Source organism: Sparus aurata, chromosome 9, assembly GCF_900880675.1.
Source record: "Sparus aurata chromosome 9, fSpaAur1.1, whole genome shotgun sequence".
NCBI lineage: Eukaryota > Metazoa > Chordata > Actinopteri > Spariformes > Sparidae > Sparus > Sparus aurata.
The window spans coordinates 25,050,164-25,062,682 of NC_044195.1; the positions used below are offsets into that span (position 1 = coordinate 25,050,164).

General features: G+C 40.7%; 2 protein-coding genes across 2 annotated transcripts; both read left to right on the top strand.

The window, feature by feature from the left end:
- The first annotated feature begins 978 nt into the window (after nucleotides 1-978).
- On the top strand, nucleotides 979-2,900 carry LOC115588175 (olfactory receptor 6N1-like). The gene is made up of 2 exons (XM_030428564.1): nucleotides 979-1,942; nucleotides 2,815-2,900. The coding sequence occupies exons 1-2, from the start codon at nucleotides 979-981 to the stop codon at nucleotides 2,898-2,900; spliced, it is 1,050 nt and encodes a 349-aa protein (XP_030284424.1).
- Nucleotides 2,901-3,813: 913 nt separating this feature from the next.
- On the top strand, nucleotides 3,814-4,915 carry LOC115588480 (olfactory receptor 4P4-like). Its single transcript, XM_030429108.1, has one exon. It carries the CDS (start codon nucleotides 3,905-3,907, stop codon nucleotides 4,826-4,828), a length of 924 nt encoding a protein of 307 aa, XP_030284968.1. The 5' UTR covers nucleotides 3,814-3,904; the 3' UTR covers nucleotides 4,829-4,915.
- Nucleotides 4,916-12,519: the final 7,604 nt, after the last annotated feature.

Here is a 12,519-nt window from a genome sequence, read left to right on the forward strand (position 1 = left end):
TCTAGCTTGCTCTGTCACCTGAGTGTTCATTGGTTTCATTAAAGAACATTTACAACCTGCTCCAGCCTCAAGTCCGCTTTTGTGTCCCACCAGAGTTTCTAGTGTAACACAATCCTCTGCAGTCTCAGCAGACATTGTAGCTGAATCACACATGATGGTGGTACACCCGCTTTCGTATTGTGTGATGTTCTGGATTGCCTGCCACATATTTGGTTTAGTTTGTTGTTGGTCTCCAGTCTCTCCTGGTGTCTCCCTTGTACGTCCTCCTCCCAGTCTACAATGATCTGGTTTGTTTTCTGCACATTCATCAATGTCTGGTTTGGATCAGCCACCAAAAAGATCAGACTACCACGGACAGTCAGGACTACAGAGAAAATCATTGGTCAGGGAACAGGCAGGAAACATATCACTGCAGATCCAGTAGACCAAAGACTCAGCCTGTTCTATTTTCTGAACACAACATCACACAAGAAGAGTTTTTTCCCAAAGGCCATTACTCTGATGAACAGTTTAATGCAGTGTAATAAAAAAGTCTAACAATTAGACTCTAACACTAAAGCATCCATTTGGAATGGATTATATTTTTCACATGTTAAAATGACTGACCCCTAAAAGGATTATGACACCGTCTTAATTCTCCAGAGTGGAGAATGTTTGTTTGAAGGCATGTCCAGAGTCAGAGAGCATAAAATACTCATTTACATCTCCCATAACCTGCACATCTGTGTTGTGTCTGTAGCGTGTATCTAACCAAGAACAAAAATAGAACACACCTTAAATTTCTGCTCACATGAGTACGGTAAGCATTGTGAAACTACTATTGGTATGACAAATATTATATGACATTTTGTTCAAACTGTTTACATTTTCCTTCACACGGATGCTCAAAACTCTGCTGTCATACAAACTCTTATTTCTGACCTGATTTGACAAAGACAAAAATACTGATTACTTCGTCTCTGATTTATTGTGAGTGGAATGGAAAATAGCACTGTTTCGTTTTACTTTAACCTCACCATGTTTGTGAACATTGGACACTACCGCTACCCAGCCTTTGTTTTTTGTTTCCTACTTTACAGCTTTATTGTCTATGCTAATTTTGTCATAATACTGGTGATAACTCAAGAAACACCACTACATGAGCCCATGTATATGTTTATTGCTATGTTATGTGTGAACTCTCTGTATGGTTCTACTGGTTTTTTCCCCCGATTCCTGATGGATCTTCTTTCTGATACTCATTTGTTCTCACGTCCTGCTTGTTTCACTCAGATTTATGTTATTTACTCATATGCCTGCTATGAAATGACCATTCTGGGCATTATTGCATATGATAGATATGCTGCTGTCTGTCATCCTTTACACTATCACAGCAAGATGAACTCCAAAGCGGCTTTAAAGTTGGCACTTTGGGCTTGGATTTTTCCAACTGCTGGTGTTATAGTATGCATTTCTTTGTCTGCCAGGCTTCCTTTATGTGGCAGTAAGATACAAAAAGTCTTTTGTGCCAACTGGAATGTTGTTAAATTGTCTTGTGTCAGTAACGTCGTGAACAATATCTGTGGTATGCTTTTGACCATATCTACCATTTTCTTCCCACTTTTTTACGTCTTGTACACTTATTTGCGAATTGTAATTGTTTGCTGGAAAAGCTCAGCAGAATTTAGAGGGAAAGTATTACAGAGCTGTCTGCCACATGTTATTTCATTTGTGATTTATTCCATCACAGTATTTTGTGATGTTGCCCTGAGCCGGTATAATATTGAGGAGGTAAATCCATTTGCAGCCGTAATTTTGTCACTTGAGTTTGTTATCATTCCTCCACTTCTGAATCCTCTTGTGTATGGGCTGAAGTTACCAGAAATTAGAAGACACATTTTAAGAATGGCATCACGATATAAAATTATGCCTGAAAAATTATCACTTAGAACTTCACTACTACGTACTGTATGCTTACTATATATATATATATATATATATATATATATATATATATATATATATATACATATTTAACCCAGACTGTGGTAACACATTAGCCCAAAAAAGTCAAATGGTACACTACAGCTAAGAAAAGGAATCAGAAGGGAAGGATCTTCATTGACTGTTTTTATTTATTTTTTATTTTTTCAATGGCTTAACAAACAAAATAAACAAAGTCTCTTTGTTTTTATGACTGAATAAACAGACTGACCTTAAAGCTCAAAACAATGTCATACTGTTTTACTTGGAAGCTATAAAGGTGGCAGGGGGTGGCAAATTCAAACAAACAGTGTTCAGTATTTTCCTCTGCGAACAGCTTGTTTGTTCAGTTATGGAAAAGATAAAACTACATAGCGCCCCTTTAAAGAGAGAAGGGCTCATTTTTAATCTTAGTTATCAGTATGACATACAAGATCTCACAGGCTCCCCAAATTATCTGGCTGTGACAATGTTTGGGCCAAATGCACTGTGACTTCTTATACTGAATTTATATACATACATTACATAACCCATTTTTATTGATGCAAAGGAGCTGCACATAGGCACTGACAGAGGCAGAGACATAACATAGAATAGAATAAGGCACAGAGAAAGGTTTCCAAGCAACATACAGCACAATGTATACATTTAATCAGAGGAGACATGAGAAAACTATATAAAACACAACAAAGAAAAACAAAATAAAATTGTTTATAATAACAAAAACGGATGTAATAATAATGATAATACGAAAGCCGGGTGTTGTTGCATGTGCTTGTGTGTCTGTCTGTATGTATGTGTGTGTATGTAGATGGTTGTGACACAGGGGTAGAGCCTGTGTCTTGTTATCAGAGGTTCGCTGGTTCGATTCTCCTAGTCTGCATGTCGAAGTGTTCTCGGGCAACATACTGAACCCCAAACTGCTCATGATGTGTTGATGGGCACCTTGCATGGCAGCCACCCCCATCAGTGTATGAACATATGCATTACTATAAGTCGCTTTGGACAAAAGTGCATGTACGTACTGTATAGCTAAAAGGAGAGGAAAGGAAGACTGTGCAAATTACTTTAAATAAAAATAAATAAAAGGGTTATAACAACACTGAAACTACCTCCTCTTTGCACCATCCATACTATCACAGGGTTATGGCAGCACAGGTCAGATGGATTGGCGCTGCCAGTCACTGACTTGTTTTGGGATAACCTGATTTGGGCCGAGCCCAGACCCTCAGGAGGGTGCTGCTGGTTACAATAACCCATAGCCCCTTCCAGAATGATCAGGAGTGAGGGGACAATTGTTTAAGGATTTTAAAAAAATCTCATTAACCTTATGTGATTGAATTGAAAAATGACACCACAGTGTTTCACTTTAACCTCACCATGTATGTGAACTTTCGGTCTTATCGCTATTTCATGCAATTGCAGTATGCTTCCTGCTGTTTGCAATTATTGTCTCTGCTAATGTTGTTGTAATACTCGTAATGTCACAGGAGAAATCGTTACAAAAGCTCATGTAAATTTTCACTGCATTTTTGTCTGTCAACTTCATCTATGATTCCACTGGCTTCTTTCCCAGATCCCTCATGGACCCCCTGTCTGATACTCATTTAATCTCAGGTCCAGCTTATTTTACTCAGATCTATGTTATTTACTCATATGCTTCTTATGATTTGACCATCCTGAGTATGGCGGCACATGATAGATATGTTGCTGTATGCAACTCCAGCTTCTTTCAACTCACTGATTGGATGGTTTGTAAATCCCCATGGTCTCTAGTTTGATACCTGCTGCTGCGACTAGAATATAAATGCTGATGTTGAAATGACAGCTCAGGTAGGTACGGCAGACACAGAGCTGCTTCTTTGTAAATGCAATATCCTGTCAGCACAGCACTCAATAAGTCTTTTCAGATATTAAGGTAGTAACCTGTATTTTCAACAAGATGGATAATAGTTCAGTGGTAACTTTGTTTACTCTGTCAGGATTAAGTGGGACAACAAACTACAGACACACTCTCTTTGCTCTGACTTTACTGTGTTACTTTGTGATTTGGCTGGTAAATTTGACTATTATTGTGACGATTGTTGTGGATAAAAACCTTCATCAGCCCATGTATATCTTCCTCTGTAACCTGTGTTTCAATGGGCTTTATGGGACTGCAGGCTTTTACCCCAAATTCCTCATTGATCTTCTGTCTACTATTCATGTCATCTCATATGCTGGATGCCTTCTGCAGGGTTTTGTGTTGCACTCTTCAGTCGGTGCTGATGTCTCTATTATCACAGTAATGGCCTATGACAGATATTTGGCTATATGTCGACCTCTGGTGTACCACTCTGTGATGACTACACAAAGAGTTTGTGTGTTTGTGGCTTTTTCTTGGCTTGTACCTCTTTGTTTACTCTTCTTAAGCTCACTAACAACATTAAGATTGAGTTTATGTGGTTCACACATACCAAAGCTCTACTGTATTAATCATCTCATTGGAAAGCTGTCTTGTTCTGCCTCCACAGCACACTTGATTGTTCCAGCTTTGAATTACACTGTTTATGTTTTATATATAATGTTTATTGTTTGGTCTTATATGTATCTTCTCAAAAAATGCAAATTTTCTGCTGAGAACAGAAGTAAGTTTATGCAAACATGTCTCCCACATTTACTATGTTTAATTACTGTCATGGTATCTATACTTTTCGATGTGCTGTACGTGCGATTTGGCTCAAAAAAGTTACCACAAGGTGTCACCAATTTTATGTCAATAGAATTTCTCATCATTCCTCCAATCATCAATCCGCTCATCTATGGTTTCAAATTGACACAAATAAAAAACAGAATTAAACAGTTTTTGTGTGGCAAACGTCTCTAGACTAGTACGTAATACATGGTATGTATTTTCAAAGTAATGTTCACTACACAATGGACAACAAATTATAAAATATCCAAATATTCTAAAATAGTGTTGTTAAGTTTTGATTTTGTATCAGGTAATTAGAAGAAAGAAAGTGGATGTTTTAAGTTGTTTGGTACAGAAGTGCAAAGAACACTGTATCACTCAGCTTCTTAATTTTTTAATACTCTTATCACATTGTCATTGGCTTAATACAATCATATTTACTAGTACATTTGTAGGTGTCATATAACGCATATTCAGTGAAAATCTAATGTCAACTTTAAAGGGTGGCAATTGTGAAAAAAAAACCTTTCAGGAGCAGTTCCGGAGGGGGACACACAAGTTGTGCTGTAACAAAGCAACACTGTACTTCAGTGTTGCTTTTAGCACTGACAGAATTTTTTCCTAAGGGTGAGTGGGAGTTGGGGGTTTTTTCCATGTGGATGCTATATTTTTCATGGTTTTTTTGTGTTCTTTTTTACTTTAATGTGCATTGTAGACTTAATATATTTGCTGTCATCTTTTAAAATGTTCCTCTATGATGAAACTTGATTAAAATTAGAAGAATAAATAATTGAAAGTGTACTGATTTCATCAGAAAGCCTCTGCTAGTTCATTCTCTTACTGGGAACTACCTCAGTTAGAGTACAGTAGTGGATCGTATCAAACTGGATTAAACTGATTCAACTGATTTGTACTTGTATAGACTATATACCAACACAACAAAATGAATTTCAACATCACTGTTAGTGATGAGACTCCCCATGACATTGAAGTGTGCAGTATTCATTTTTTTATATTTTATATCAGCGTTTACTGCTTTTCGGTGGCACCAATGGCAGACTTTGCTGTTAATAATTTGGCACAATAGCAACATCGAGATCAAGTTTATACACCTCCCACATAATGAAAATGACTATGTCAAAGACGTCATATTATGCACATTTTCTGGTTCATTCTTTTATTTGGGGGTGGTAGTCAAAAGGTTTACATACTTTAATTTTCAGAAAACATATATGTACCATACATGTGGTACATTTCTGCAGCAGCCCTTTTCTCACTGTGTCTTGAATGCTTGGTTTTAGCTTCAGAATGAGACGTCACATCTCTGGTCAGTCTTTGGTGAGAGTTGCACATGCCTATAGATACAGTCAGCAAGCAAGGGAACGCCCACAAAATGTCACATCCGGTTCGCGCCGAGGGGGAAAACAAACCAGTTTCCACAATGCCCAGGAGCTGCTGTGTGCCCTTTTGCACAACAAATAAGATACAAAATCAATATCTAAAGTTTTATATTTTGCCAAACCGAAGCACAGAGCCTAGGAGAAGAACCTGGTGGCTTCAAGCGATCCGTCGGGAGGATGAGTTTGGCCACCTGTGGGATCCAAAATCCAAACATGTGTACGTCTGTAGTCAGCACTTCATTACAGGTATGACAACGTTATTCACACAATAACAGTGTTTGATTTTTTTCGTAGTTAACATGTATGTTCAATTACAAGTTTTAATAGTAGGTAAAGCGAAACTCTCGCCAAAAAGCAACCAAGGCTTTATTTGGGATTGAATATGAGTCAAACCTTCATGTAAAAGCATGATTGCGACGAAAGAGGCACTTTTAAGATTTACCGTAGTTTCGGTTTTGGGTATGTTAATTTTGAATGGGAGAGCTAGGGGCACGACACGCTAGCATCAAAATCGCTATTTTTAGAACACTAAAAAGGCTTGACACAACATGAAACTTTGCTCGTAGCATCACTAGGGTCTCTACTCATGAACAAGAGCATTGAGAACACTGTTTGTGTACACAGAGTTTATGAAAAAGAAGGTTTTTGAACTACTCACGTTAGCTGCTGCAGCTCCCGCGCGTCGCCATCATGGCGGACAAAAAGTCGATCCCTGAGTGCGAGCTGACAGGCATGCTTGAGGAGCGGTTAACCATTACTCTCCTGCCTGTCAGGTTGCACTTGGGGATCAACACTTTTTGCCTGCCATGATGGCGGCGTAGAGTAAGAACAAAATAAATGCGCAGTAATTTAATAATGAGCATCAGAGAACAATATTCTATGCAACTTTTTTATACAACAAAGAAGTCATTGTTGTTCCAATTGTGCCATTTAACAGGTTTCAATGGAGACATAATGGATCTTTCTAATCAAAACCACCTGTTGTTTGTCTTTCCACAGGTCCCTGAACTTATATATAATAAAAATAATAATACATTTTATTTCTATAGCACTTTTTAAAAACAAGGTTTACAAAGTGCTTTGACAGGCAAAGCAATAAAACAATTTACAATTACAAGAACGATAAATCATTTGCATGAAGTGGTTGAGATAACAGAGGTAATGATTCAAAATAAATAAATAAATATAATAAAATACATAAAATAACACAATTTTGTCGTACCTTGTCATAAAATGGGATAAAAGCTCTGCAAACTCTTGGATAAAAGCAGAGTTTGGTTTAGGCGGTCTGTAAATAACTAAAATAAATAGTGGAACCTTTGCGTGAACCATAAAACCAAGATGTTCAAAAGAAGTAATACTACCATGTACGACAGGCGTGCAATTAAAATCTTTTCTGTAAATGACAGCAACCCCCCCTCCCCTGCCCCACAGCCGGGGTTGGTGGAGATGTGTAAAATCAGGGGGGGTTGCTTCAATAAGAGGACTAAGATCTCCTTGGGACAGCCAAGTTTCTGTGAGAATAAAAAAATCTAGATTATTGACAGTTATAAAATCATGGCATAGAAAGTTTTTGTTGTTGAGGGATCTGATTTAAAAGTCCAAAATTTACAGGGTTACAGCTGGGAGCAGGAGGGGACAAAGGTTGTAGAGGGACTTGAATTAGGTTATTGTGATTGACAGCAGATGGGTGTGGTCTTGAATGTGATGCAGACGGTCTATGATAGTGGATGATGGAGGTTATAAATGACAGTGTATAAGACCTGTTTGTGAGAGAGGGGAGTGCTGCTGGTGATGAGATTGAGTGCTGAGGTAGTCAGTGTAAAGAAGAGTTTAAAATAGAGTAAAACAAGTTGTCTGTTAAAACGCGTGAGCCCAGGCCATTAGGGTGAATGCCATCACGTTGGAAGAAAGCTGGGCGTTTCCAGAAGAGATTAAAATTGCCAACAAAGGGTATGTTGCGGGCAGCACAGGTTAATTGCAGCCAGGTGTGGAAGCTGAGGGTGCGGCTGAAGCGACCTATGCCGCGGTTTAGTGGGGGGAGGGGGCCGGAGATGAAGAATTGTTTGCTGTGGAGCTGGAGAGAGACGAGGAGCTGGATGAAGTCCTGTTTTAAAATCTCACTGGACTGCTTGGAGATGCTGTGCAGCCCACGTGAAGGACAACGGTTTTAATTAGTGGGTGGTCGGCCAGGATGGTGGGAATTTTTTCCAAGATGTCCGTTACTTTGGCACCGGGAAAACAGAAGGTCAGTGCGGATGGTTTCCTGATATTTCTCACTATAGAGTCTCCAATGATGAGCGTAGATGCGGGGGGAGTGGAAGGTGGAGGGGACCTGACCTGAAGTGAGGTGGTTTTGTTGTGGCGAGCAGAGAGGCGGACAGGATCCCGCCGCGGCGTGGGTGTAAAAGATGGTGTGGAGCGGCGAGCCCTGCGGGAGGGTCGGAGGGGACTGGCTGGTGGACGGAACGGGGGCGACCGTGAGCTCCTGACTGAACCCCACGACGGCAGAGGAGGTGAAGAAGGGGGTTGGGAATCCACAGCTAGCGGTGGAAAGTCATGCGGGTTGAGGAGTTCGTATTTATTTTCCAGCTGGATATTATAGATATAGTTGTAGGGTGCAGGAGGAGATCGTCTTCCCCTCCCTCTACCCTTGCCCCCGACCAGCTTCCAGGACTCGTGGTGGGATGGTGTGGAGCTGACCAGGACTTTGGGCTTAGCCCCGAGCCGTTGTCAGGAGTCATCTGGGGTAGAGGTCGGAGGAGGGGGCGAATCAGCAGGACTTGGGCGAGTGGTGACACTGGACTCTGGAGGAGTGGCGACTTCAGCAGAGTCAACGGGGAGGCTGGCGTCGGGTTCACGGGTGTAAGTTGTGTTGGTTATTGTTGGGCCAAAGGTGATGGTGTCCAGGAGAAAGGACATCTCCCGCTGCGGAGATTAGGCTTCGGTTTGAGTGGAAAGTTGGAGGCGTCCTCACAGTCCTCACAGTCTGAGTGTTAGTGGTAGGCTGTTTGCATCAAATGCTAAAAACAAACCAGCTTTAGCTAGGTCGCTGTTAGCCTCCAGTGCTGTTAGCGACCCCTTGAGATACTTATCTGAGTGCTGCTCTGCTGCTGCACACCCTGTCATCCTGCCTCTGATGTCTGTTACCCTGCCTCTGTTGCCTGACGCTCTGCCTCTGTTGCCTGATGTTCTGCTGCCACTTGTGTTGCCTGATGGGTCACTCCCTGTGCTGCTTTCGACTGGACTGTGTTCTGCCTACTTAGCAGAAACATATACAGTGCTTAGCATAAATGAGTACACCCCCTTTGAAAAGTATGTCTGTTTTCATGTTGTAAATAAATGTATAGGCTTTGTGATATTTGATTTTGTACATATAGTCTAGTCTGTGTTGATACTGAATGAAATAGCTATAATATGCTTCAAAATGAATTGGTATAAATAAATATCTAATCTCAGTCACAGTGACTTATTTGTTGCCATTTTTACACTGATAGGAAATTCAACCACCTACCTGTGTGTCTTTCAGCTTCCAAAGTTTGTGGATTATGTGTTGTGATCAAAATGTTTGCATCACATTAATGGCACCACTGATGAAGTCCTCATCTCTTTGTACTCTGCATATCAGGCAGGTCTGAGGAGTCCAAGTTATGAAGTCTGCATACATCTCTTTGGTAACAAACATCTGCATTTGGACCTATCAAATGCAATGCAATCATCAGAACACTAATATTTACATTATAGACAGTATGCCATCTGTGGATAATTATCTTGGATAATTGCACAAAATGTTGCAGACTTATTAGAGGTGTGCAGGTATATGCAGGTGAAATATTGAAATACCTGAGTGAAATATGCATGGCTCCTCTTTAAGCTTGTCAGGCTTTCCAGATGTCCTCTTTTGTCCTCAAGCCACTGTTGGTACCCAGTAGAGGTGTCTTGACCCCACCTGTAAGGACACTTAGCCTCTATAACACCCTTACCAGCAGTCACAGGAAACATAGCCATCACATGAAATTCCCAGGTATAGCATAGTTTGGCAGATGCGGAAGCCAGCCTTTCTGATGACCAGGTTCTGATGCAGTGCATCTACTGAGGCACAGAAGTAAATGGTGGAGGACAGGTTGGCTGTGGGACTCCCAGCTCCAAGAGCATATTGATAAGTGTCAATGACATCTTGCTCATGGTGTCTCCCCCACTGAATACAGGGCTTCATTATTTGCCTGTGCCTTTGTTCACATATGGTGTTGTTCAGTGACATACTAGGAAGTTCTGTAGCTGTTAAGACACGGTGGGCTATGGAGCCTGTAATGCGACCAACCCGCTCTTGATGCCATTGTACACAGGATGCCTGACGGATGGTTGCTCTCTCCACATTTCCAATCTTCTCCTCAGTCACCTCAGGAAGGAGAAAAATATCCATTAGCTCTAGATCACTAAAGATATTGGGACTAAGATTTTACATTTAGGCCTACTGCCCATCCAAAAGAAATGTCACCAGGTGGTGACAGGTCACTGCCTGTTGACATTTGTTTTGACACCAGGTGGTGACATTTCTTTTGGAAACATTTTGATATATTTGGACGAATTTATGGAAAACACACACACACACACACACACAAACAAATTAATGAACACATTCACAAAGGCACCCTGCCATGTAGTTGCAGTGGGCAGCGATAATAGTACCCTCTCCCTTAACTGCGACCCACGTCTGGTGCGGTTTCACTGTCACCCTCCAGGATGGCTTTACATCATTTCGGAACAGGTAGGTATCCGAGGAAGGTAGTTTATGATGAAGCACAACTCCAACAAAGCCACTTAAAAAAAAGTTGTGTGCCTCCAGGGACCGATAGTTCTTTAGGCTACTGTGTGTGTAAATCCCTGTGTGATATACCGAGTCGTCAATAACCAATATGTATGCAGCTCATGATGGCTATTGTGCAATAACAACCATCGTGTGGTGAACAAATTCACTAAAACGTGCTAATTTCCTTGTCAGACATAGAAATTATGTGAGGTTTAATTCATCAGTTAACGTGATTTTGCCTCTTACCTGGCGATTCAACCAGGTAGCAGAAGATATCAGGGAATGAAACTTCAGGCCATTCAGTCGGATCATTCGTTCACTCTTTAATAAGATACGGACAAGAATCCGATCCTATCAAAGTTATCTTTTTAACATATCTATCCCTGTCAATGGGCTGCAATGAGTCAATGTATGACATGTTCGTTTAGCATTAATATCAAAATTTGAAATCCGCGCGCTTACAGTGCTCCGGGCGAGGGGGAAAGGATTGTTTTCCCCCTCGAAATGCCCCGCCCCCAACTGTGACGCGACGCCGACTGTATGTATTACTCAACGGGCAGGATGTAGCCTATCAGAGGCAGAGTAGGTCGGGTCATGCTGAGCAAGATAGTGTGGTCTAAAATAACGCAGCTACAGCAGTAGCAACTGCGTGAATTTCTTCATAAAGAAATTCATGGTCTAGCAGCAATAAATAACTTAAACAAACTGTCCACAGGTTTATACGGGCAACCATTAAAGAAAGGGAAGGTGTCATCCCTCATGTCAGGTTACAATCCGCTCACAAATGGACAATACAAAAGTTATTCATACATGTAACATTCAGATGTTGTTCATCTCTCGGACAGAGAATAAAATAAAGTAAAACATACTAAGAATGGGTCGTTTAATATACTTGGGCAGTCTTTGATATACTTGAGTAGGTGGACCAGTCAGCAGTCCAACTCAGCTCCTTTTTTCGGAGGACTGAGGGGCCGACATTTCATTTTTTATGTTTTACTTGTTGGCTCAGAATTTTATACACGTTTATCTTACGATAATGAAAAGAAAAAAAAACAATGCTCCTTTTGAATCTTAGAAGTAGGTTGTCAGTTTAATTCCTGTAAATTCCCCCTGTTTGAATGGGAGTTAAAAATTGTTATGAAATAAGTGTATTTCCGTGCTTAGCAACAGACATAATTAATAAATGGACTAAGATGATCAAGGGGGTGGAATTAATCAGAATCAGAATCAGAATCAGAATCGGAATCCTTTTATTGTCATTTCACATGTGCACAACGGAATTTTAGCAGCATCCGAGCATTCAGGCAACATAAATAGGGTAAAAAGTACAAGGCAAGTAGTGCAATGTAAGTAGAAAAAAATAATAAATATGTACAGTGATGCAGTTGTTATGTTGTTAAAGGACGGCATTTGCCCACAGGCTGCCAGGTGAATAGGTCTGGTCTGCTTTGGGAAACACTGCTCTGAAACCTGAACCCAAATGTGTACCTGTCTGACTACCAGCACCTTTAACCTGCCCCATTTATCTGTGGATTATTCTGTCTCCTCGATGGAGTCCAAAGAAGAGGTTGTGGTTACAGCTGTCCAGCACCATAGCACCTACCCAAATCTGCGACTGACCAGCCAGAACTCTGTACTGTACTGCACTGTTATTTTTGCAGTTTGATCGACTT